At 44.8% G+C, this 26004-nt stretch overlaps 1 protein-coding gene across 1 annotated transcript in view; it reads left to right on the forward strand.

The window, feature by feature from the left end:
- PKHD1 (PKHD1 ciliary IPT domain containing fibrocystin/polyductin) overlaps positions 1 to 26004 on the forward strand; it is a 382916-nt gene that overhangs the window by 127046 nt on the left and 229866 nt on the right. Inside the window, exons 35-36 of the mRNA XM_065401532.1 lie at positions 10394 to 10550; positions 23740 to 23952. Coding sequence (XP_065257604.1) covers positions 10394 to 10550; positions 23740 to 23952 — 370 coding nt within the window. The remainder of the gene's footprint in view (positions 1 to 10393; positions 10551 to 23739; positions 23953 to 26004) is intronic.

The following is a 26004-nucleotide window of genomic DNA, read 5'->3' on the forward strand; positions in this document are numbered from 1 at the left end:
ACTCTGAAACCTGTCATTAGGCCTTTTCTGAGTTTGGTTCTTAAGATGGATGAAGGTTCTTATTTTGTGGACTATTTTCCATCCATAATTGGCTTGGGAAGCATCACTACATCTAGGTTTTTGGTGTCACATGGGACAGCATTGGGAATAGTAGCTGGCCCCGGCCCAGGGGGATTGTACTTGTGTTCGTGGGGGGAGGGAGGGATGAAAAAAGAGAGACATATTTCATGTTGGAAAGAGAGGACATAAATGAAAAGAGTTGAGGAGTCTGTGTAATGTTGACAGACCCCAGTTGTTGGGATTGAACTGGGGACCTCTGGAGCATAGTACATGAGCCTCTACTGCATGAGCTAAAAGCCAACTCCCTGTTAGCTAAGGCTGTAGAGCAGACTCATTTTATCTCTCTCTCTTTAAGTGGTCTCGGTGCCACTAGTGGGACAGAACACCACACTCAGGAGGTGTGTGGGTTACGTCTGCACCCTAGGTCCAATGATGAGCTTCTGTTCTCAGGAAGCCAAAATCACAAAGCGACCATTTCTTCTCAGTTCCTCTAGAGACCTACCTACCCAACAAGTGATACAGGTACTAAGTACTAAACAATAAGAGCAACCACAACCTAGGGTATTACTTTTATCCATGCCTATCACAACATAAAGGGCCTGTTGAAGTCAGTGGAAAGACTCTTCTTGACTTCAGTGGCCATTGCATCAGACTCAATAAGAGCCTTGTCTCAGAGGAATGCTCCCAGATAGGAGGCGGCAAACTATTTGATGGTAACCGTATATCAGGCATCACCCCTTATATACTACACAGAGTGGCCGAGACGCTGTCAGACAGGTAGTTATAAATGTTAGGATATTGCTGCATGGGTTGGTCTGCCTTGCCATTTAGCAAAGCAGCATTTGCTCTGCTGAGATATACTGTAAAGCAATGGAGAAGAAATGAAGATGTTTTACACCTCCTCCTTTGCTTGTTCCCCTTTGAACAAAAGTTCCTTTAATGTTGGAGATTCCCCATGAAGAATGACATATTTACTTTAGCAAGGACCCATGAAAGGCCTGATTTTCTGAAAACCCTGCTTCCTCACACAACCTATCTGTGTTTTTTTCCATTTCTCTGTTGCTGAGAGAACCTTATTTTCTTTAAAGCGATGAGTATTTATCTAGGGTTCAAGGCATCTACCCTGTCCATTCTTGAGTCCCTATTTAAGACCCACTTCTGCCATAGTGTCAACAGTGAAAAGATTTGACTTGTATGTGCATTGCATACTGTTGCTCCCCTTCTCCTAACCTCTGCCTCTATTTGTCAGTCTGTATTTACATTGGGAGCTTCTCATGGTAGGACCACCCCTTCATGATAAGGTCAAAATGGATTCATCAAGAACAAATTATGTCAAACCAACCCAATATCCTCCTTTGACGGGGTATCAAACCTTATGGATGATGGGAAGTAGTAGATGTGATATATCTGGACTTGAGGAAGGCTTTTGATACTGTTTAACATGCTTTTCTCGTGAGCAAACTAGGGAAATATAGCCTAGACAAACCTATGAAAAAGGTGGGTGCACAACTGGTTGGAAAACTGTACTCAGAGAGTAGTTATCAGTGGTTCACAGTCCAGTGGGAAGGGCTTGTTGAGTGGGGTCCCACATGGATCTGTCCAAGGTCTGGTTCTATTCAATATCTTCATAAATTATTTGGATAATGGCATAAAGAATGCATTTATAAAGTTTGTGGAAGATACCAAGCTGGGAGAGTTGCATGTGCTTTGGAGGACAGGTTTAGCATTCCAAGTGATCTTGACAAACTGAAGAAGTGGTTTGAAATAAATAGGATGAAATTCAATAAGGACAAATGCAAAGTACAACACTTAGGAAGGAATAATCAATTACACAAACACAAAATGGGAAATGATGGCCTAGGAAGGAGTACTGCAGAAAAAGATCTTGTGGTTATAGTAGATCACAAACTAAATATGAGTCAACAATATAATGCCAAAAAAAAAAAAAAGGTGAACATCATTCTGGGCTGTTTTAGCAGGAGTGTTGTAAGCAAGAAACAAGAAGTAATTCTTCCACTCTACTCAGCGCTAGTAAGGCCTCAACTGGAGTATTGTGTCTAGTTCTGGGCATCACAATTCAGGAAAGATGTGGACAAATTGGAGAAAGTTCAGAAGAGAGCAACAAAAAATGACTAAAGGTCTAGAAAACATGACGTACGAGGAAAAATTGAAAAAATTGGGTTTGTTTAATCTGGAGAAGAGAAGACTGAGGAGGATCATGGTAACAGTCTTAAAGTACATAAAAGATTGTTATAAAGAGGAGGATGATAAATTTTTCTCCTTACCACTGAGGACAGGACAAGAAAGAATGGGCCTAAATTGCAGTATTGGGGATTTAGGTTAGACACTAGGAAAAACTCCCTAACTGTAAGGATAGGGTGACCAGGTGTCCGGTTTTCGACCAGAACACCTGGTCGAAAAGGGATCCTTGTGGCTCCGGTCAGCACTGCTGATTGGGCTATTGACTGTCCGGGTGGCGGTGCTGCGCAGGGGGGCTGGCAGGTTTCCTGCTAGCCTTCGTGCTGTGCGGCTCCCGGGAAGCAGGCGGCATGTCCCCCCTCTGGCTCCTACGCGTAGGGGCAGCCAGGGGGCTCTGCAGGGGCCCTTCAGGAGTGATGCCCCAAGCCCCACTCCTGAAGCTCCCATTGGCCAGGAGCCTGCGGACGGGGTAGCATGCAGAGCCGCCTGACCATGCTTTAGCATAGGAGCTGGAGGGGGACATGCCACAGCTTCCGGGAGCTACTTGAGGTAAAAGCCGTCCAGAGTCTGCATCCCTGACCCCCTCCCAGGCCCAAACCCCCTGCCCCAGCCCCAGCCCTGATCCACCTCCCACCCTCCAAAACCTTCAATCCCAGCCCAGAGCACCCTCCTGCACTCCAAACCCCTCATCCCCAGACCCTGCAACCCCAGCCAGAGCCCTCACCCCCTCCTGCACCCCAACGCCTGAGTCAGCCCGGTGAAAATGAGCGAGTGAGTGAGGGTGGGGAGAGTGAGCAACAGAGGGAGGGGAGGATGGAGTGAGCGGGGGGCAGGGCCTTGGAGAAGGGGCAGGACATGGGTGGGGCCTCAGAGGAGGGGTGGGGCAGGAGAGGGGCAAGGGTGTTCGGTTTTATGCGAGTAGAAAGTTGCCAACCCTGTGTAAGGATAGTTAACAATGGAACAAATTATGTAGGGAGGCTGTAGAATCTCCATCGTTGGAGGTTTTTAAGAACAGGTTAGACAAACACCTGCCAGGGATGGTCTAGATAATACTTAGTCCTATCTTGAGTGCAGAGGACTAGACTAGATGACTTATTGAGGTCCCTTCCAGTCCAACATTTCTGTGATTTCTGTGAATGTGTGGAAAGCACCCAGCACATTGTTAGTGCTACTGTAAATAAATAGTACTATCTAATGTTGACAAATTGTATAGTCAATTTCTTGACCACACTTTAGTTCATTATGAAATATACTCAAGAGACTAAATAGCCAATGTCAGTCATGTTTATTGCTAAAAGCCAATAATAATGTAGTACAGGAAAAAGGTTCTATACGATACCAATCTCCGGGAAGCCGTCTTGTGCAGCACTGTTACATTCACATTACGCAGAAGTGTGCTCCCAGAGTTACACCTCTAAAGCCATCTTTTTATACCCTACCAGCTTACAAGTAAAAGGTACAGCGTACATCACCTGAAACTAGAATTTTACCAATCAGCTTTTTACCTTGTTTTTCTGGTACTATGTACCCCTTATCTCTTTGTTCTGAACACATGCATTGCAGGTACCAAAGGGCGTGAAGGCATCTCCTAGGTTTGTACTAGGACAAAACAATGATATGTCTTGTCTTCTTCCTTTGGGACATTCCAGTACTGGCCTGGGAGAATAACTCCCTTCCTGTTGCTATGATAAAATAATCATGTGTCCTGATCCTGACAACTTTCCTATGTACTTAAGCTAAAGCTTACTTCAGGTAATGCAAGGTGTTATGGGATACTTAGGATAAGAGAATAGGATTATGGTAAAGGTAGAGGCCAATTTAGGTTATATAACTGCTATACTATTTGTACTTAATTCTATTTGTGCTTAATGCATACTAATATATGTATGGTGCAGGTAATCCATATTAATATGATCTATATGTTAGCTAGGATATATTGGTCAACATTACCCACTTCTAATGTTCCCACCAGCAAGGTGTGTAGGAGTCTAAAAAGGTTTGGTTCTGATAAGGATCCAAGCTGTGGAGACCAGATAGCAGACTTGATGGACCATTAGTCCCTTCTAGTGTAGCAAATTCTTAGCTACCTAAATGTTTGTTTTCCAACACCCCTGCCAGTCTAAAAGTGGTGCATGAACAGTTAGAATAAAACATTGTTCAGCAAAAAACAAAACTGATGGCAAGTCAACTGGAAAAAAAAAACCCTACTTCGACCCTACAAACTACATTTGAATTACTCAAGCTTCTAGCAAAATCTTTAGTGAATAAGATATACCTGGCAGTGTGCCCTGGAAATTTGAGCCTTGTTGAGCCACTGAAATAAACAAAACCCCATCCCTGTCCCCTGGCGAATGCCCTGCCTCTAGTTCCCTACTACTGATATCTGGGAACTGTTGTCAGGACCATGCCAGACCATCTGATTTATCAAGATAGTGTATGGGGAGAGAGATTCTGAGGTAGATAGGACTAAAGCCACATAGGGTTTCATTGATCAAAATCAGTGTTTTGAATTTCACTTAGAAACAAATGGATGCAATCTATAGAGAGCAGGTGTAATGTGCTCCAGAGGAGAATCATCAGTAAGGAAGCAGGCAGGTGCATTTCATACTCACTGGTGTTGCTGAATCTGCCAGGGTACATGGCCCTCATCACTCTGGTAACTGGGCCCCGCACAATCATAAAGGGTTTTATCTTCACAACACCCTGTGAGGTAGGAAAGTATCATCCCCATTTCACACATGGGGAACTGAGATAGGGGTAGACTGATTTGCCCAAAGCCACTCAGGGAGTCTGTGGATGAACCCAGCTTTCTTGAGTCCTTGTCATGCCCTGTCTACTACATCAATCTTTTCACCCTATAGAGAAACCACATCTATCTCAGGGAGGGATAGCTCAGTGGTTTGAGCATTAGCCTGCTAAACTCAGGGTTGTGAGTTCAATCCTTGAGGGGGCTACTTAGGGATCTGGGGCAAAATCTGTACTTGGTCCTGCTAGTGAAGGCAGGGGGGTGGACTCATAGACTTTAAGGTCAGAAGGGACCAATATGGTCATCTAGTCTGACCTCCCGCATGATGCAGGCCACAAAAGCTGACCCACCCACAACAGAAACTTCCAGCCTGCGACTCCTGCCCTATGCTGCGGAGGAAGGCGAAAAACCTCCAGGGCCTTTGCCAATCTACCCTGGAGGAAAATTCCTTCCCGACCCCAAATATGGCGATCAGCAGAACCCCGAGCATACAGGCAAGCTTCTACAGCCGGACCCTCATTTTACCCGCGATGGCACGTTAATGCCTAATTGACTAAAATCACGTTATCCCATCAAACCATTCCCTCCATAAACTTATCAAGCCTAATCTTGAAGCCAGAGAGGTCTTTCGCCCCCACCGTTTCCCTCGGAAGGCTGTTCCAAAATTTCACCCCTCTGACGGTTAGAAACCTTCGTCTAATTTCAAGCCTAAACTTCCCCACGGCCAGTTTATATCCATTCGTTCTCGTGTCCACATTACTACTGAGCTGAAATAATTCCTCTCCCTCCTTGGTATTAATCCCTTTGATATGTTTAAAGAGAGCAATCATATCCCCCCTCAGTCTTCTTTTGGTTAGGCTAAACAAACCGAGCTCCTCGAGTCTCCTTTCATAGGAAAGGTTTTCCATTCCTCGGATCATCCTAGTGGCCCTTCTCTGTACCCGTTCCAGTTTGAGTTCATCCTTTTTAAACATAGGAGACCAGAACTGCACACAGTACTCCAAATGAGGTCTCACCAGCGCCTTGTATAACGGAAGCAGCACCTCCCTGTCCCTACTAGAAATACCTCGCCTAACGCATCCCAAGATCTCATTAGCTTTTTTCACAGCCACGTCACATTGCCGACTCATAGTCATCCTGCGATCAACCAGGACTCCGAGGTCCTTCTCCTCCTCCGTCACTTCCAACCTGTGCGTCCCTAACTTATAACTAAAATTCTTGTTAGTCATCCCTAAATGCATCACCTTACACTTCTCACTATTAAATCTCATCCTATTATTGTTACTCCAATTTACAAGGTCATCCAAGTCTCCCTGCAGAATATCCCTATCCTTCTCCGAATTGGCAATACCTCCCAACTTTGTGTCATCCGCAAACTTTATCAGCCCACTCCTACATTCGGTTCCGAGGTCAGTAACGAATAGATTAAATAAAATCGGACCCAAAACCGAACCTTGAGGAACCCCACTGGTGACCTCTGCCCAACCCGACAGTTCACCTTTCAGTACTACCCGCTGCAGTCTCCCCTTTAACCAGTTCTTTATCCACCTCTGGATTTTCATATCGATCGCCATCTTTTCTAATTTAACCAATAATTCCACGTGCGGCACAGTATCAAACGCTTTACTAAAATCTAGGTAAATTAGATCCACCGCATTTCCTTTATCTAGAAGGTCTGTTACTTTCTCAAAGAAGGAGATCAAGTTGGTTTGGCACGATCTTCCTTTCGTAAACCCATGTTGTAATTTGTCCCAATTGCCATTCACCTCAAGGTCCTTAACTACTTTTTCCTTCAAAATTTTTTCCAAGACCTTGCATACTACAGAAGTTAAACTAACAGGCCTGTAGTTACCCGGGTCACTTTTTTTCCCCTTCTTGAAAATAGGAACCACATTAGCTATTTTCCAGTCCATTGGTACCACCCCCGAGTTTACAGATTTATTAAAAATTATCGCCAAGGGGCTTGCAATTTCTCGCGCCAGCTCCTTCAATATTCTAGGATGAAGATCATCCGGTCCGCCCGATTTAGTCCCATTTAGCTGGTCAAGTTTGGCTTCCACCTCTGATACTGTAATGTCAATCGCCCCTCCTTTATTCCCCTCTGTCCCGCTCCCTCTATTCCTAAGCCCTTCATTAGCCTTATTAAAGACCGACGCAAAATATTCATTTAGATATTGTGCCATGCCTAGATTATCCTTAATCTCCACTCCATCTGCATGCTTCAGCGGCCCCACTTCCTCTTTCTTTGTTTTCTTCCTATTTATATGGCTATAAAACCTCTTACTATTGGATTTAATTCCCCTCGCGAGGTCCAACTCTACACGGCTTTTGGCCTTTCTCACCGCATCCCTACATGCTCTGACCTCAATAAGGTAGGTTTCCTTGCCGATCTCTCCCCTCTTCCATTCTTTGTACGCTTTCTGTTTTTTCTTAATCGCCCCTTTGAGACGCCCGCTCATCCAGCTAGGTCTAATTCTCCTGCCCACTAACCGTTTCCCCTTTCTCGGGATACAGGCCTCGGACAGCTCGTGCAACTTCAGCTTGAAATAATCCCAGGCCTCATCTGCCTTTAGCTCTCTAAGTATGTTAGCCCAATCCACTTCCCTAAGTAGTTGCCTTAATTTATTAAAGTTGGCCTTTTTGAAATCGTAAACCTTAGTCACAGTTTTATTTCTGTTAATCCTTCCATTTAGTTTAAACCGAATTAGCTCATGGTCACTCGAGCCAAGGTTGTCCCCTACAACCATTTCCTCAACGAGGTCCTCACTACTCACCAGCACCAAATCTAAAATGGCATCCCCCCTCGTCGGTTCAGCTATTACTTGATGAAGGAATTCATCTGCTAGCACGTCTAGGAACATCTGAGCCCTATTATTGTTACTAGCATTTGTTCCCCAATCTATGTCTGGGAAGTTAAAGTCCCCCATGATAACACAGCTCTTATTAGTTTTTACTTCCTTAAAAACATTAAATAGTTCTCTGTCCGCATCCAGGCTAGATCCCAGCGGTCTATAGCACACCCCAAGCAGTATCTCAGGGGAGGCTCTAGTAGTTCTTTTACCCAGTGTAATTATTGCCCAGACAGATTCCGTCTTATCCATTCCATCACTTATTATTTCTTTACATTTTAGCTCATTATTGACATACAATGCCACACCCCCACCTTTACCCTTTTTCCGGTCATTCCTAAACAGCACATACCCTTCCATACCTGTACTCCAGTCATGACTACCATTCCACCACGTTTCGGTTATTCCTACGATATCAGGTTTCATTTCTTGGACCAGGAGCTCCAATTCCTCCATTTTGTTACCTAGGCTTCTCGCATTTGTGTATAAACATCTTACCGTATGCTGTCTATCCTTTCTCCCATTAGTTATGCACTTTGGTACGGACCCCGTAGTGTCCATCCGCCCCCTCCTTCTTATGTCCAATTCCCTACCCCTACCTATATCTGCGCTTATCTCTTTGCCCTCTTTTTCAGTGTTGGAATCTGGCGTGGAGATTAACTGGACATCTCCCAACCGTCTCCCCCAAGTTCCTAGTTTAAAGCCCTTTTGATGAGATGAGCCAGCCTCCCTCCCAGAAGTCTATTTCCTTCCCTACTCAGGTGAAGTCCATCCCGTGAGAACAGCTGTCTGTCCCCGAAAGCCTCCCAGTGGCCATACATCCCAAAGCCCTCCTTATAGCACCACTCCCTTAGCCAGCTATTTATCCTCACAATCCTGTCTGCCCTTTGCTGTCCTTCTCTAGGAACAGGCAGAATCCCACTGAAGATAATCTGAGCCTCGACTTCCTTAAGCGTCTTCCCCAGCCTGGCATAATCTCCCTTGATTCTCTCTAGCGAGAACCTAGCCGTGTCATTCGTTCCTACGTGAAGGACGATCAAGGGGTTCTTACCTGCTCCTTTTAGGATCCTTTTCAACCGCAGGTCCACATCCCGTATCTTAGCGCCCGGCAGACAGCACACCCTTCTGTTCTCTGGGTCCGCCCTGGTCACAGGCCTGTCTAACCTCCTCAGTAAGGAGTCCCCAATCACATAAACCTGCCTTTGCCTGGGGGCAGCGCAATCTACCAATCTATCCCCTGTTCCCTGTGGCCGTAACTCCTGTCTGTCTCTATTTTCCCTTATAGTCCCCCTATTGCCATTCTGTATCCTCCCGGGGCTGAGTATTGATGCTGCTTCCATCAACTCCTCCCCCCTGTCTATCGGACTAGCTGCCCTTCTTTTCTTCCTCTGCCTCCCACCATCAGTTACCACCTGCTGCGTCCCCTCCTCGTTAGCCAAACACCCAAACCTGTTCCTGAGTTCTATTTCCCCCTCACTAGCTCTCCTTTTCCTTGGCCTGCTTCTCATGGTCACATGCTTCCACTGCTCTTGTTCTCCCCCCGACATTCCCCCCTCACAGACTATAGCCCCTGATTCCATCTGCACCCCTGAGCATTCCCCTGCAGCTACCTCTTGCTTTTGCTCCATTAGCTGCTCAAACCCCCTTCTAAACTCCACCAGGGTTTCTACCTGCATCTCCAACCCCCGAACCTTTTCCTCTAACAGGGCAATTAGGCGGCATTTCATACAGACATACCTCTGATCTGGTGCACCTGCTAGGATCATATACATACCGCAGCTGCTACAAGCTTTCATCTGCATTGTGTCCCCTGCTGCTTGGCTCATGGCTGCCATGGTCTCTGCCTGCAGCCTCTGGGGAAACAGAGCACACCGAACGCCGCGCCCTCCTGCCTCCCCTTCCACCTCCCCCTGTAAACTCCCACTTAAACTCCCCTTTCAAGGTCCCTTCCAGTTCTAGGAGATGGCATATCTCCATTTATTATTATCCTGTGTTGCACTAATCCAGTATGATGGTAACAAGCACATGGATCACTGTGGTGTATACGTTGCAAATATTGACTAATCCTTGCAGTACCTCTTGAGGTAGGTTTATTGCTCTAGATATGCTATCTAGCATTTCCTCTAAGGTCTATCCAGGCCTAACCTTTGTGGTGAGCCTAGATCTACTTTTGAAGTAGACGGTGAGTTGAGTCTAGATATTTTAGTGGAGAAAACACGCACCAAGAAACTTGGATTCCCTCCTCTCCCTGTTGTTATATAGAAGGGGGAGGGCTGCATATTGGGGGGGGGGGGAGACATACAGCCCAACTAGCCTAGCAGAAAAGACATTGCCAGAGTGAATGAACTTCACTTAAGGTATGCCAGGTAAAACTTGGGTCCATTTTCCCCTGACAAGTATTTCCATGCTTGGTGACAACAGGAGGTTAGGACAAGGACCTGCATGACCACACTTATCATTTGTTTTAAAGTTATTTCCAGTTATATGTTTTTTTTAAATAATGAAAGGTCAATTTTATGACCCTTATTTTCTTTTTCAGAGGCACCTACCCCTCCAATTCTGCGGCCGATGGTCTAAGAACTCCAGCTGGCTTGATGGGCACCTGCCACAAGATGGCGCTAATGTCACGGTAGAAAGAGGCCAGACGCTGCTGCTGGATACCACCACTGGCATCCTCAACTTGCTGCATGTCAAAGGTCTGAGGAGGTTTTTGTCTGTTTGTTTCTTCCAGGCAGTAGAGTTTCACTCTCTCCTTCCCCGCCCCCAAATCAAATAAACTGTGCCAAGGCACCTGGTCAGACAGGAGCGTAAGAGACAGAGCATCAGTGTTTGGTAAACATAGTGAGGATGGGGGGGAGGGATCTGTTTAATTATTATGTATGCGGAAGGCATCGTTTATGCCGTTTGAGGCATAATGACAATATGAATAGGAATGCTTTTATTCCTGACTGCTGAAAGTGCAGCTCTTCTGCACAGCCATCAGGGATAATAGTGGTACTGGTAACAATAATCAGCTATGTCTTGTGTGGTATCTTTGATGCAAGTGTGTTGGAAAAGCCTTTACAGAACTAATGATGTTGTTGCAGAATTATAGGCTACAGTTCAGAATGTAATAAATAATCCATGATCCTAGCACTCTGTTGGTGCTGTGTAAATAATATAGCACAATTAAGAGAGAAAGCATCAGGTTTGTAGTACTTACATACCCCGTGTCAAATTCAGATTTGGTGTAAATAGATGAAGCTCTGTTGGAGTCAATACACAATTAAGGTCAAAAATAACCTTCCATTCACCAAAAGAAACATTTCCATCCTCGAAATGAAGGCTCCAATCCTGCATACCCTTCTTCACATGCTTAACTTTAAGCACATGCACTAGTCTTTTCGGGATTGGGGCCTAAAAAGTTAGCAAAGGACTTTGTATTGTTTTTAAATGCTTACACTTAATGGTTTGTAAGAGAGATTTCTTAACAAATGTCATAGGTACTAAGGCCCAAATCCTCAAAGGTATTTAGGCTCCTAACTCCCATTGAAATCGATAGGAATTGTGCATCTAAATATCTTTGAGGATCTGTGGCTAAACCTTCATTGAGGACTATAGACACAAGGAATGTGATATTTTAATGTATTTTAACTCAGTTTTGACCATATAGAAATCTGAAAATGGAAACAACTTTCCTTCCCACTTCTATCCCTGGATCAGAGATCTCCCAAAATAGCGGGGTGGAATTTTATCAGGTTTCCTTCCACCTGAACAAATAAAATAAATACTTTAATCAAGCTGGGGTTGAGATCAAGCCTGAAAACATTTTAACCAAATCCTCCACTCCTCCCCACCAACCTCCCGCTGAAAGTTCTAAGCTTCTGATCTTGCTAATGAATGAGTCTTTTTCAGCCCGAATGAGATTATCCTGCTGGAATGCATATCTGCATCACATGTCTGAGGTGGGTCTGAACTAGAATACAGGATCCGAAGTCCTAGCAAGTTTGGATTCAAATCTGGGTCTGAACTTTGTGGCTCAGCCCAAATCTATGAAATAGATCCAGAGCAAGAAATGGAATCAGAAAGGAAGTTCAGACACAACTCTGAACCGTGGGCTTGATCCATAAGCCCAGTGAAGTCTATGGGAGTTTTTCCATTGTTCTCAGTGAAGTTTGGCTACAGTGTCTTTATGGCTTGGACTCATCTCATATTCAAAGCATTTTTTCCCCACTCCCTCATGCTCCTTTTCATTCTCAAACAAGCCCATTCAGCTGACACACACTCTATGGTAGGTACAGTACAGGTATTAAACCAACATTCGAATATTTTAGACTCTGAGAAGGGCGTTTATGATACCAAGCACACTTGGTTCTTTTGTATTAATTTAGATGGAATAAATGGGCTGAAAGAGTCACAGGTGTTAACATGACCCTGAAACTATCCAACATTAAACAGTTTTAAACAGGGTTCAAGGTTTTATAACCAGATACCTCAGCCTGCTTAGTACCATGGCAAACATACCATTAAAATATTTTAAGTTATATATTAATGATACAGAAAAGCAGGGGAAACAATTAAAGCATTTGAAATATAAAGTGTTACGTAAGGCTTTCATTTTAATCAGGTCCATTGTTCCCTTTCGCTTTAGCTGTAAAGAGATTTTATAAGGGAAAACCCCCTGTATGACAGTCTTTTAGACCAGAGGTTTTCACAACACATATTATGTGGCCGCTCTGACAATTTTCCCTACAGTACTTAATTAACTTCTGTACTTGTTGAAAAGCAGCAATCCCCTTTCTGTAAGTGGCAGCAAGGAAGGATTCCCCTGTGCTCAGACTCACCCCGCATCACCAACGGAGCTCTTGATGCTAATAAGAAGGGGTGATCCTGACAGGTTGCATGCACCACATGGGAACTTAGGTAGGAGCCCCCTAGTAGGGCATGGCCTCTACACACTGGGGCTGGGCAGTAGGAAGTAGAGATCCCCATTTAGCTCCCCCGGACTTTGCTCCTATTATGCTCAGAGCTTGTCATGGAGTGGGAGCCCCTCACCATGCCGGGGAGCTGCCAAGCCCTGCAGCAGCCTGGAGTCGTTGACCTGCTGCAGTAGCTAGAGCAACTGTAAACAGCGAGTGCAGCCCCGGGTGCAGGAAGCGCTGACCCGTCTCTGTCCCTGCCTCCCGTGGCCCTTCAGTGAAAGACACCCCGGAAAGGTGGGTCGGGAACTCACCAGTCGTCTGCAGCGTCCCAGACTCCCAGTGTAGGGGAGCTGCCCAGGGAAATGTCCTGGTGACCAAACGTGTCTGCAGAGGCGCTGCCCACAGCTCCCAAGAAGGCTGCGTGGTGCAGGGTGCCGATCCCTGCTCGCAGCACCAGCGCAAACACCAAGGAGGTGCATTTCACTGCCCTTGGTACCAGCTGTTCAGGAGCAACAGATGGGTGCTGCAGGGAGGGTCTGCTGCTTTGCCCTCCCAATCTCCACCCATGCTTTGGTGGCTGTTTTGGCTGCAAAAAAATCCACCGGTGGCCGCATGCAAGAAACACAGATGGTGATAACTGTACTTTTGGGGAATAAAGAGAAGAAGTTAGTTGAGATGGGCTGGAGCTGTTGTTATTGCTGTTGAGGTTTGATCCTGTTTTTTAGAAGACAAAAGAAGACAAACACACAAGAGGGACATGGAAAAAACAGCAACGAGAAAATGCAGCTTCTGTCTCAGGTGTTGACTCTCACTTGCAGACTCAGTGCTGGAGAAACACAAGCCCAGCACACAGTTTTGGAGTGGCTGATAAGACTTAGCAAAGTCATGCCATCATTGGGCCATTTAGGGCATTGCTTTTAACTACTTCTCTTGGGTGACAGGCTTACAGCAGTGTTGCAAAATATAGTCGTGGCTGGCTAAGCCAGAGCGTTATTAAACAGAAAGCAAAAGGAGAGGGATAGGAAAGAGAATAAATAAGGTGGGGAAGGAATAGAACACACATGGGGGAAGGGGTTACATGGTCTTACAACCCAGGTGGCATTTGGGATTTAGCTGGTGGAGGTGGCAGTGTCATCTGGGTCCCTCTCTCTGGCCCGGTTTGCTCAGGATGAAGACGGCACAATGATGTCCCACTGGATCCCAGGGTCTCAGGAGACTGCAGGGGTGGCAGCCATGATGGTGAAGCTCGCTCCTTCCCCTTCTTTCAGTCAGTCCGTGGCCACGATAGCCATCTTCTTCCCCAAAAAGTCTTTTCCTGAGGACTGCAAAGGAAGTGTTGGGTGGAATAGTCCATCCCCTTGTTATTTTGTCCATCAATTAGGTCTAATTTTCAACAAACCAATTTTGTTTAACTGATGTCCGGTCTGACACTTTTCTTGTTTACCAGGCATGAGGTTAACACAGTCCTGGTGTTATATCAGGAGGCCTTTTCATTTGTATTAATTTAGCTTTTCTCTTTCCCTTTTGCACCTCTTCCCATCAACCTGGCCCTACAGGCATAGCTGGATAACCTTCTCTTGGCTTTGGACAGGAGTCCTTTGCAGTGATCCAGCTACACCTCCCTCTGGCCTTCAATACCATCAGTCATAGGATCCTGATGAGGCACATACAGGGTCACATCAGCCAACAGACACTGCAGTCATTGCTGATATGGGTTGAGTTTGAACGGGTACCATAGAAGTAGCACGTTTTTTATCTTTGTCCAGTCTTCTGTGTCATCCAGTCACCTGTTGCAGATACCCATTATTTCCCTTGTTTATGGACTGGCTGTGATGCTTGTTTATCTGAGCCATTTTTTGTTATGCTCAGTCCATTTGGGCTGTGCATGATGATACTATTTGCAGGCAGTTTCTAGTTCATATTTTCTTTTTTTAATCAGACAGAGACATTACAATTAAAATACCGTAAAAGTGATTCTAGCAGTATTGCAATAAGCATGTTTTTTAATTAAAGAAAGAACATGGGATGTACAAATAGTACCAGCTAATGGGAAGTTGCATCCAATGTATATTTTAATTGAGTTTTAAAGAGACTGGGGGGGAAGGCAGTCCTGTCTCTCTTTATTGCCCTGTGATGGGATCTCTAGGTTGTTACAACAATGTGCATCAAGTCTGGTTTAATTATAGTCAACATATCATAACATTCCACCTGTCTTGGAAGAAAGGAGGGACATATTTTTTCTTTTTCTTTTTTTTTAAACAAGAACTCAGTGTTTTTCAATGGAATTTAACTTGTAGGACAAGAAATTCCCTGCAAGGGAATTTTGAGGCCTTTACAACTGTAGCAATTGGACAGCTTTTCTATTTCTTTCCCTTAATTGTAAATCCTGATTTGTGGCTCAGTGTAGGGCACAGGCATCTATTTCCACCCCTGTTTTGACTGGGATTGCAGCATATATAGTAGACTCCTAGGGCTCTCGTTTGCCAACTAAATTGATTTTCCGCATGTTTGCTAGCTGCCGAGACTCCTCCAAGGCTTCCCTAGGCTGAACTCTATCAGAGCAGTGGAAGCTAATCCCAGTTCTGCTAACAAAAGGAACTGTGTATGACTCCTGCAGAGATCAGACTGGAAGCTTAGGCAGCATGGTCCCTCCTTCCTCCACTCACTGGCATGGAACAGTCCTGTCTCTGCAAGGAGATGCTGCTGCTAATTATCTGAGAGAAAGCTCTCTTGAATCCTCCTAGAACTATCGTAGGTACTTTTATTGCCCCCATTCCCATAGTATTTTACAATCCTTAATGCATTTGTCCTCACAAAACCTCTGTGAGGTTGGACAGTGCTACTAACCCCATTTCACAGGTGGGGAACTGAGGCCCAGAGAGACTCACACTTCCTCAAGGCCACAGAAGAAGTCTGTGGTGGAACAAGCAATTGAACCCAGGTCTGTTGAATCCCAAACTAGCGCTATGACCATTGGACCATTCTTCCTCTCAAGCGCTAAACCTTGCTAATCTGTAGGCAAAAGATGATGCATTAAGATATGGCCTACCTAGGTCCTGAGATCGGAGCCCCATCGTGCTATGCACTATGCAAAATGCTTAGTAAGAGACAGTCCCTGCCCTTGCCAGCTTACAATCTAAATAGATGAGCATGGCAGAAAGGGATACAACCTACAAACAGAATATTAGTAATTGAGGCATAGAGAACGTCAGTGACTCGGCTCACGATGACACAAGCAGTCTGTGGCTGAGCCAGGAATTGAATGCTGCTCTCCTCAGAGTCAGTCCAGGGCACTTGCTACAAGACCATCCTCCCTTGCTAAAAGCAAACTGTTTTGCTTGAGCTGGTCTCCAGCAGGTTGAAATGTCCAAGCAGCTGTCTGTTTCTAGATTAGAGCTGGATTAAGGCTCTGATTCAGCAAAACACTTGTGTCCAGGCATAACTTTTAAGTGTGAGTAGTCCCATTGACTTCAGGGGGACTAATCATGTGCACAAGTGCTTTTCTGGATTGCGATCTTTGTAAAATCAAGATTGGATTTCTTTTAAAGATATACTGTAGTTCAAAAGGAATTATTTGGGGGGGAAGTTCTATGGCCAGAGTTGTGCAGGAAGAGAGATCACAATGGTCCCTTCTGGCCTTGGAGTCTATGATTTTATGAAACGAGCACAGGTTCAGTTCTGCAGATCAAACACCCCTTTCACATCAGTTCCCTTCTTGTGATTTTTTTTTTTTTTTACCTTGGAGCCTTTGTGAGGCTTTCCCCAAAGCATTATCCTGCCACAGGAGCCAAACGTGGCTTTCCTCTGGAGTTCAGGTATTGGGATTTGGCAGCCCCTCAGATTATTACAGAGCAAAGAATACTTACTCCACCTTCACCTATTTTGTCTCCTGGTCTAACTGGCCTTCCCTGAACATCTGCATTGTGTATCCTTGGGTAATACAGATTGTGACATGTACAACTGGGTGACTTTCATCCAGGTTTCCAAGGCATCTACTGTAACATACCGTGTTCTAGTGCAACCAGTAATGTCCACACACTCCATTGTAACCTCTCTTCCTCCCTGTTTGGCTGTCCCTTTCTTTGGCTCATACTGTAAGTGTGATCAAGTGTCTGTGATGCCGCCTCAGTGCTGGCAGAGTAGAGGGACTTCCTCTAGATGAGATGGTGCTTGCAGCGTTATGCAGGCTGCTGATCTTAATCACCATTGCTTGACACCTGCACTGCAAGGAAAGAGGCCACCCAGCTTGCAAGGAGCACATGCCATCTGAACAGATGGGGATGAATGCAGCCGGCCAGAAAACATGGGCATCGGTCCTGGGAGTTGATTTCTAACTGAGAACATTCAAGCGGCTGCCTCTCTCTAGCTCAAGGCTGGATTAAGGCCCCAATCCAGCATAGTTCTTGAGCACACACTTTAATGTTAAAACATGTGTGTAGTACCATTGCCTTAAGTGGTACTGCCTATGCGCTTAAAATTAAGCGTATACTCAAGTGCTTTGCTGGATTGGGACCTAAAGATGCATGGGGAGAATGCACTCTGTGACATGTACAGTGAGTTTTGGACTCTTTGGGTTCAGGCAGCTTTGGGGGCAGAGTCAATGTTGTGAGCTCTTCACTCCTTTGTGTCTTGCTCTGTAGGAGCCAAGGCTGCGGTGAACTTATGTAGTTCATCCATGTTTCATGTGAGCATATCCAAAGGGTGCACGCAACAGGGTCCATAAAATTAGTATCTTGTCCTTAATTAAGGCCGATAAACAATGTCTATGAAATGAGAGCAGGAGGAGCTACATAGCAGGAACTTTCTTTTCATTCTAGTTTGCTCCCAGCAGGCACCCCCTTGGAGGCTGAGAACAAGCATATCAAATGGACTGCCAGCATGCTGCAGTGCTGTTATGCATGATCAGTTGTTTGAGGAAAGATGTCCCAGCTCTAACAGTTTCCTCCTGCTGTTTGCCATTCGGGGATGCATGCCAGGAACATAATTTGTGAGGTTCAGCACATCTCCAGGGGGTTCTAGTGGGATCATCATAAAACACAAAAGTGAAGAGAGCTGTAAATAACAAGTCAAGGGGTCCAGGAATATTGGTCCTACAGGGCCAAAGCTTACGATACAAAACTCCTTCCTCGTATACCGATGGTAGGATACAACCCTTGTGCAGAAGAGAGCGGACGTGTCCATTGAGGAGGTGACATTTCAAATAGCAGCAGATGCTTTTCCATTAGGCAAAGGGCATTCTACTGGATTTTTCATCCATACAATAGTTAAGAGGATGCAGTTGATATAATTGTGTGTGTCTATGTATATGTGTATTTGAGTGTGTGTGTGTGTGTGTGTGTATGTATGTGTGTGTGTGTATATATATATACACACATACATATATACACCTTTCCTGTGTGACACTTAAAATTATGATTAAAAAACAATTCTTTACATCTTTTGTTAACATTTAGCACTTCACTCAGCTTGTGCAGGGAAGCTGGATTGGATCAGGCGAGAGTCACCTTCATCCTTTTCCCTGCACAATCTAATTATAACCTACATCCAAATTTACAAGCACTTATGTCCAAACTTATTTTTACTATGGGACTTATTTTAATGAGACATTTCATTTAAAAAATACAATATTTCTCTTAAAGGTATAATTGAGGCCGATTGCTTATAACATCAAAGCAAAACAGGGTCCTCGATGAGTGCTTTCCTCTGTGTTTGGGAAATCCCTAAAACATTTGGAATGCTACCACAAACTAAACATTAATGAGAAAGATGGGGTTGAACTCAACATCCTATGTATGGACAATGAGAATATCCATAATTATAAGGATTAAAAACAGACAAACATTTTGGAAGGGATATATAGTCTCCTGCTTTAAGGCGTAACTCAACCTCTGACTAACAGGGATCAGAAGAAGCTTCACTTGTGGGTAGGTTATCTTATCACTTCCGACTTTGGAGGTTCTTGCACCTTCCTCAGAAGCATCTATTGAAGACAGGGTACTGGATTAGGTGGACCTTGAGACTGCTCCAGTTTGGCATGCTTTTGTTCCAGCCCAAGACACTCTATGAAATGAAAAGCTATCATATTGCATTTCCACCTCCTCTCCATTTGCTCTTGTTTTCCTTTGTTTCACATCGGACTTCAGAGCAGAAATATCCGTCTATCCCTCACCAGTCCCTTCATCATTCTTCTGGTGCAGTCGGTGGTCCAAGTGGAAGAGCACCTTAGTGGACCCTATTTTATTTTCTGGTTTGTTTTCTTTAATGTTCTATCAGTTTTTCTAGTTGTTGGTTGGTTTTCTTTTCCCTCTGGGAAAGGGGGAGGTGCCTCAGATTTAGTTTAGTTTTGGTTTAAAAAAAAAAAAAAAGGATGGAAAAAAAATTCTTTCCAGGCCTGGAGGTGAAGGCCAATTGCTGGGTTAATCGAGATGAGTGATGGTTTTGATGTTCTCACCAAACATCAAATAGCCTCAGAATGTTTCTTTCCCCCCCACATTTGAAAGAGACGTATTTGGTCTCCATATCATGGCACAGAAGAGATTATGGGTTTAATTGTATTTATTTGAATTGGTGGGGAGGCTACCATAACAATAGTTGATTGATTTTTATAAAATTACCCCAAGGTCCCTTGTGTAGCCATAATAAACAATGTAAGGGCAGAGCCAATGGCTCAGAGGAGCAACGTTCTCTCTTTCTGCTTGCAGAAAAGGGGCAAGTGTTAAAAGAAGGAAAGGAACTTTCTTTTTTAACCCGATCTTGTAAAGCAGCAGCTGTATATTTATTTTGAGGTAATGAAGTGCAAAGAGTGTAGATTCAGAGAGCTGCTGGCTAGGATGAACATATATATATATATAAAGCTTGGGAGATAAGTGCTTGTAAGTTTGGATATAGGTTATAATTAGATGGCTCAAATGACTGAGCCTGAATATTTGCCAGTCTTTGCGTTTAACTGTCATTAAGCTGTTGTTTCTTAACTCCCAGGGATTCGTCGTCTCTGCTCTTGGACTGATTTTCAGAAGTACTCAGCTTCTGTTGACTTCAGTGATAGGTGTGGGGGCTCTGCAGTTTTGAAAATATCAGGTGTTAGGGTTAGTTCTGCACTGTAGGCAAGAGCTGCGAGAGCAGACTGCAGGGGAGAAGAGGGGGAAGAAAGAGAAGCCCCAGGACTGTATTTTGTTTTGAATTTTATATAAACGAAATAGACTGTGAGAGAAGGGAGTGTTATTAGACAAAAGGATTGTGCTGAGTTTATTAAGGTGTTCTGAAGAGGGGAAACTGAGGCAGGGAGCCACAGCGCGTCTCCAAGTCACGAGGGTGATGCTTGGGATGTGGCCGACCCTATAACAGCGCGTGCGCGCGCACACACACACATTTTTAAAAGAAACCAACTGATTTGTTAGAAAGTTCGCTGGGGATTGTTCATAGAATATACACATTCAAAAGTCGTGACATGCCTATCAACGCCCTTTGGAACACGTCGCCTTTTAGCTGCTTCAGGTCACCCATTCATTGTCTGTCTTTGTCTTCTTAGGTTTTTGAGGCAATGACTATGTCTTCTTGTATATTCGTACGGCACCTAGCCCAATGTTGCCTTTGTCTACCTTTAACTTCCAAACATTGGAATTGTACTTGCTCCCATCAGATTATGGGAAAGCTGTTTTGGTGAAAAGGCCAGATTGCAAACCCCCTTTCTCACACTAGTGAGCTGGTACTCATGTGAGTAGTCCCATTGACTTCAAGTCTATAGATGAGAGAACAAAGGGCTAGCCTCACCAGTCTGTCCGGCCCACTGCAGAAGCACGCCTGCCCTCAGTACACAGGATTTATCACCATCTGAGAGGGAAAAAATGTTGTGGGTAGTGTTGTGGGTTCAATTGAATTCAATAGCGAGGTGTCAAGTAGCTAGGCTTAACCAACTTTACTAATCAACAATGATTAGTCAAAGATTAATACAGCATAATACAGATAGGAAGGCCAATACATTGCCAACCCATCTGGGAGACGGCAATGCAGCAGGTCAACTGTCTCAAAATCTGAGCTTCACTCTACTTCTCTATATACAATAGATGAGGGTCTCACTATTTCTTTGCATTGCTTTAAGGCTAGTTTTATCTGTCTTCTTTGACATGCTTTTGAACATTTTGTGATGCGCTTACACAGACCCTACAATAAACAGGACAGAGATTGCAACAAGTTTCTTATCTTATTTGACCATAGCATTCCAGAAATTAGCAGAATTTCAGTGACATCCTGCACCAGCTATAGCTGGGTATAGAGGGCATATTAGTTAAGCATCAACAAACTTGTTTGTCTTGTCCTGTCCCTCTGGAATGACTCTGCACCTAACACTGAAGTACAACATTTCACGTCTCCCTTTGGTTAAACAGCTTGACATAAGTAAAAAGCATCTGGGAAAAAACTTAACATGAATAAAATTCATAGTTATACAAAAACATGTAATATATATGTTATTATATATAATATAATATATGATATTCATAGAATCATAGAACTGGAAGTGACCTCGATAGGTCATCTAGTCCAGTCCCCTGCACCCTGCTAACAGTAACACTATAAACCTTAAGTATCAGAGGGGTAGCCGTGTTAGTCTGAATCTGTAAAAAGCAACAGAGGGTCCTGTGGCACCTTTAAGACTAACAGAAGTATTGGGAGCATAAGCTTTCGTGGGTAAGAACCTCACTTCTTCAGATGCAAGTAACATCTACTTGCATCTGAAGAAGTGAGGTTCTTACCCACGAAAGCTTATGCTCCCAATACTTCTGTTAGTCTTAAAGGTGCCACAGGACCCTCTGTTACTATAAACCTTAGAGACTTTTCTTATCTGGCTCCATACATATTTGAAAGACTGGGTCTGTATTAGCCAGGCATAGCATGAATACCTAGAGGCTAGTTGGTTAAGTATATTTCTCAAGACTTGTGATACTCTTATATAATATACAATGGAGTCATGCAAAGGTTACAGCATCTAACTATAGAACAGTTTTAGGGTTATACAACTCAGCATGAAAATAAAGCATTCTAAATAGCATATACTGTACTTATTCACTATTATCTACTGTCTTATTCTGGTTACATAAACATCTCCTTTTTAATCACACGTATAGCTACAACAACTCCCAGGCTTTGATTAATACATTTTGCTTGTGAGAGCTGAATGCATCTGTTTTCTGGTCATTAACACTAAAGCAATTTATATGCCTGGCTAACAGTTCTGTTTGCGAGAGCTGGTTTCCCAGTCTGCTTGCAAAAGTCAGCTTCACAAACCTTGACACAAGTTTTTTTCCTTATCTGGTAACTGCCCCTGCAGCATTAACCAAAGTATGTAACTAAATATGCAAGTAGTATTTTTCCATTTTGGCTTGGGCCTGGCTGCAAAGCACCATGGGGCTTTGGCTTAGTTTGGTCAACAGTAGGTAGCCCTTGTTAAAATATTGGCTGTAGATCACTGAGCTCCCTTCTCTGAACAGAAGCTTCTAGAGGTCAAAGGCCAGTCTAATATTCCAGTAATGAATTGAATTGGTTTATCTTTTCTCTTTAATTTTAAGTAGACTACAACGTTTAACCCTCCCACCACCCAAAAAAGAATCAGGCTGGTCAGTTCATATTTATGTCTGCTGGCAGGGTGGTTTTTGTTGTTGTGTTTTTCATATTAAACACACACACACTCTCTCTCTCTCTTCCCTGAAAGGGCAGGATGTGCTATTTTAAACTGCAATAACATGGAGCCTTGACCTTTATAACTCTTATCATGAAAATTGTTTGGAGCAGCTTGTGAAGAAGGAAAGCCAGCTGGTCCCAGGCACAGTGGTAGCTGTTAAAACCCCCATGTCTACAGATACAATACAGTGGTATGAGATACCTCAGTTATTTGCTATTGCAAACATAGGGAAATACTGGGATGTATCAGCAGGAGTTGTAAGCAAGAGACAAGAAATAATTCTTCCATTCTACTCCGGGCTGATAAGGCCTCATCTGGAGTATTGTGTCCAGTTCTGGGTGCCACATTTCAGTTAAAATGTGGACAAATTAGAGAAAGTCAATAGGAGAGTTACAAAAATGATAATAGGTCTAGAAATCATGACCTCTGAGGAAAGATTGAAAACATGGGGTTAGTTTAGTTTGGAGAAGAGAAGACTGAGTGGGGACATGCTAACCACTGAGGATAGGACAAGAAGCAAAGGGCTTAAATTGCAGCAAGGGAGGTTTAGGTGGGACATTAGGAAAAACTTCCTAACTGTCAGGCTAGTTAAACACTGGAAAATGTTGCCTAGGAAGGTTGTGGATGTCAAGTGTTTTGTAGGCACCATGGCAAAGGGGAGTTTTAAGGAAGGATTTGAAGGTGGATAATGAGGTAGCTTTGTGGATGTTTACTGAGATCTTCTCCAAGGTGTGAGTGGCAGCATGAGAGAAAGCACCAAGATGCTTGTTAGAAAATGTAACAGGTGGGCAAGGGAGGCTGGCATCATGGGCATAGGTGAGCGTCCACAGTTCAATAGCTAAGGAGAGGTGATAGGTTGGGGGGGGGGGGGGGGGTTGACTCAAAGGGCCTTGAAAGTGAAGACAAACAGCTTATGTTTGATGCAATCGTTTACAATTTAAAGGGACAATACATACAGAGGAATTGTTTATCCCTGTTTTACAGTTGTGGAGCAAAGGCATTGAAAAGTTAAGGGTGTTTTTGTCAAAGGGGCCCCAACCCCCATTCAAATTCTGTGAGAGCTGGGAGCACAACTTCTTTTGGCTCGCTTGAAAACCCCAGCCTGTATATCTTGCCCAGCATCACACAGGGAGTCTGTGGGATAGCTGGGAATTGAATTGAGACCACCTGACTCTTAATCCAGTGGCTGACCCACAAAACCATTTATTCCTTCATCTCTTGTATCTGTTATGTGCAGCACCTTTGAATATGAACTAGCAAGTTTGTATGTGAGTGACTAGTTGTGTTTTGCTCTTCTGTTGTTTTTAGGTGGCAAGCTCTTGTTGGCTGGCCCTGGACCCATAGAAATCCATGCTCATTATATTCTGGTATCCGATGGCGGCAAATTCCAGGTGGGGTCCCCAGATAAACCTCTCCGTGACAAAGCACACATCCATCTCTATGGAAGCTTTCATTCTGCAACCTTCTTTCCATATGGGGCCAAATTCCTGGCTGTGAGGAACGGGACCGTTTCCATGCATGGTGAGTTGGAGAGGGTATAGTGTGGCTCTCTCTCTACCCTTAAAAAAAGTGTCAATTGTATTTCTAGTTAAGACAATGACTGAGACCACATGAGTCATTTGGGATGGAATTTTCAGACTGGGTTCTGCACCTACTGGCAGGGTCGGATGTTCCAAAAAACGGAGCTCCCACTTGGGTGGGAGTTTGGCCCTAGATCTCTACTCTCAGCTCCAAGTGGCCCTATTTCTGAAGAGCATAACATGTTAGGTGCTGACCCCTTTTGCAATTCTGGCCATAAGCGGGAGCTGCGGCGGGGTGCGAGCACTCATGAAAATCTGGCCCTTAGTTGGATGCCTAAAGGACAGCGGAGCACTTCTGCAGATCTGTCCCCAGTCATGAGTTCTGAGTACTTGGAAACTGAACCTTTGAGCTCTGGGATGTCATTCTTGCTGTGCACTGCATGGGTCTGCTCTGTGGGTATGATAGTACAGGGTGTCCTAAATAAATGCATAAGGGGATTAAAAAGGGGATAGAGAATAAGACAGAGAATATATTATTGCCCTTATATAAATCGATGGTACGCCCACATCTCGAATACTGCGTACAGATGTGGTCTCCTCATCTCAAAAATATACTGGCACTAGAAAAGGTTCAGAAAAGGGCAACTAACATTATTAGGGGTTTGGAACGGGTCCCATATGAGGAGAGATTAAAGAGGCTAGGACTCTTCAGCTTGGAAATGAGGAGACTAAGGGGGGATATGATAGAGGTATATAAAATCATGAGTGATGTGGAGAAAGTGGATAAGGAAAAGTTATTTACTTATTCCCATAATACAAGAACTAGGGGTCACCAAATGAAATTAATAGGCAGCAGGTTTAAAACAAATAAAAGGAAGTTCTTCTTCACGCAGCACACAGTCAACTTGTGGAACTCCTTACCTGAGGAGGTTGTGAAGGCTAGGACTATAACAGCGTTTAAAAGAGAACTGGATAAATTCATGGAGGTTAAGTCCATTAATGGCTATTAGCCAGGATGGGTAAGGAATGGTGTCCCTAGCCTCTGTTTGTCAGAGGGTGGAGATGGATGGCAGGAGAGAGATCACTTGATTATTGCCTGTTAGGTTCACTCCCTCTGGGGCACCTGGCATTGGCCACTGTCGGTGGACAGGATACTGGGCTAGATGGACCTTTGGTCTGACCCGGTACGGCCGTTCTTATGTTCTTATTATACCTCTCCTATCTTGTAGATCATTAGGACAGGGTGTCTACCTAGCACTCTTTTGAGTGCTAGGTAATGTGAAGGACTGGGCTCTCACTCCACGCAGCTTCAAAGGAGTATAGACTGCCAGCTAAGAATCCTGGCCAGGCCCATGCCGAGCATGCCATGGTCTCAGTACATACCAGCTGGGACAGACAGGCTACTTCTTTTCAAAGGGGCACTAAAGTGCACCACAAGCACGCTCTCCTCCTCGCCCCACGTCTGAACAGAGCCATTGTGCCCTGTGCCAGCAGAGAGCCTCCAGCGTCAGCAGCACAAATGGCTCACCTCTGCTCCCCAAGTCAAAGTCTTAACTAACAGACAATTTTCAAATACAATATTTGCCTTAGCAAAGGCAGGGGGGAACCCAGCACATATTACAGTGCTTCATTCCTCCCCCCAGTTACAGCATGTCTAGGGTTACCATACGTCCGGATTTTCCCGGACATGTCCGGCTTTTTGGTCCTCAAATCCCCATCTGGGGGGAATTGCCAAAAAGTCGGACATGTCCGGGAAAATAGGGAGGGAGGGGTCGTGGGGCTTGGGTCTGGAGTCGCTGGGACCGGGGCTGCTCGGCTGCCGGCCGGCGCCACTCACCCGGGGCCGGGGCCGGCATGCTCGGCCGGAACTGGGGCTGGTGCCCCAGGGCCCGAGCCAAGCCGGGTCGGAGACGCTGGGGCCGGCTGCCAGAGGGAGCCGCTCGGCTGGGGGGGCTGGACTGGGCCTTGCCTCCTCGTGCCCCCCCCCCCCCCCCCGCCGCCGCCGCCGCCGCCGCCAGCCTGCTGCCTGCCTGCTTCAGGCTTCCCACGAATC

The sequence above is a fragment of the Emys orbicularis genome, chromosome 3 (assembly GCF_028017835.1).
Source record: "Emys orbicularis isolate rEmyOrb1 chromosome 3, rEmyOrb1.hap1, whole genome shotgun sequence".
NCBI classification, from domain to species: domain Eukaryota; kingdom Metazoa; phylum Chordata; order Testudines; family Emydidae; genus Emys; species Emys orbicularis.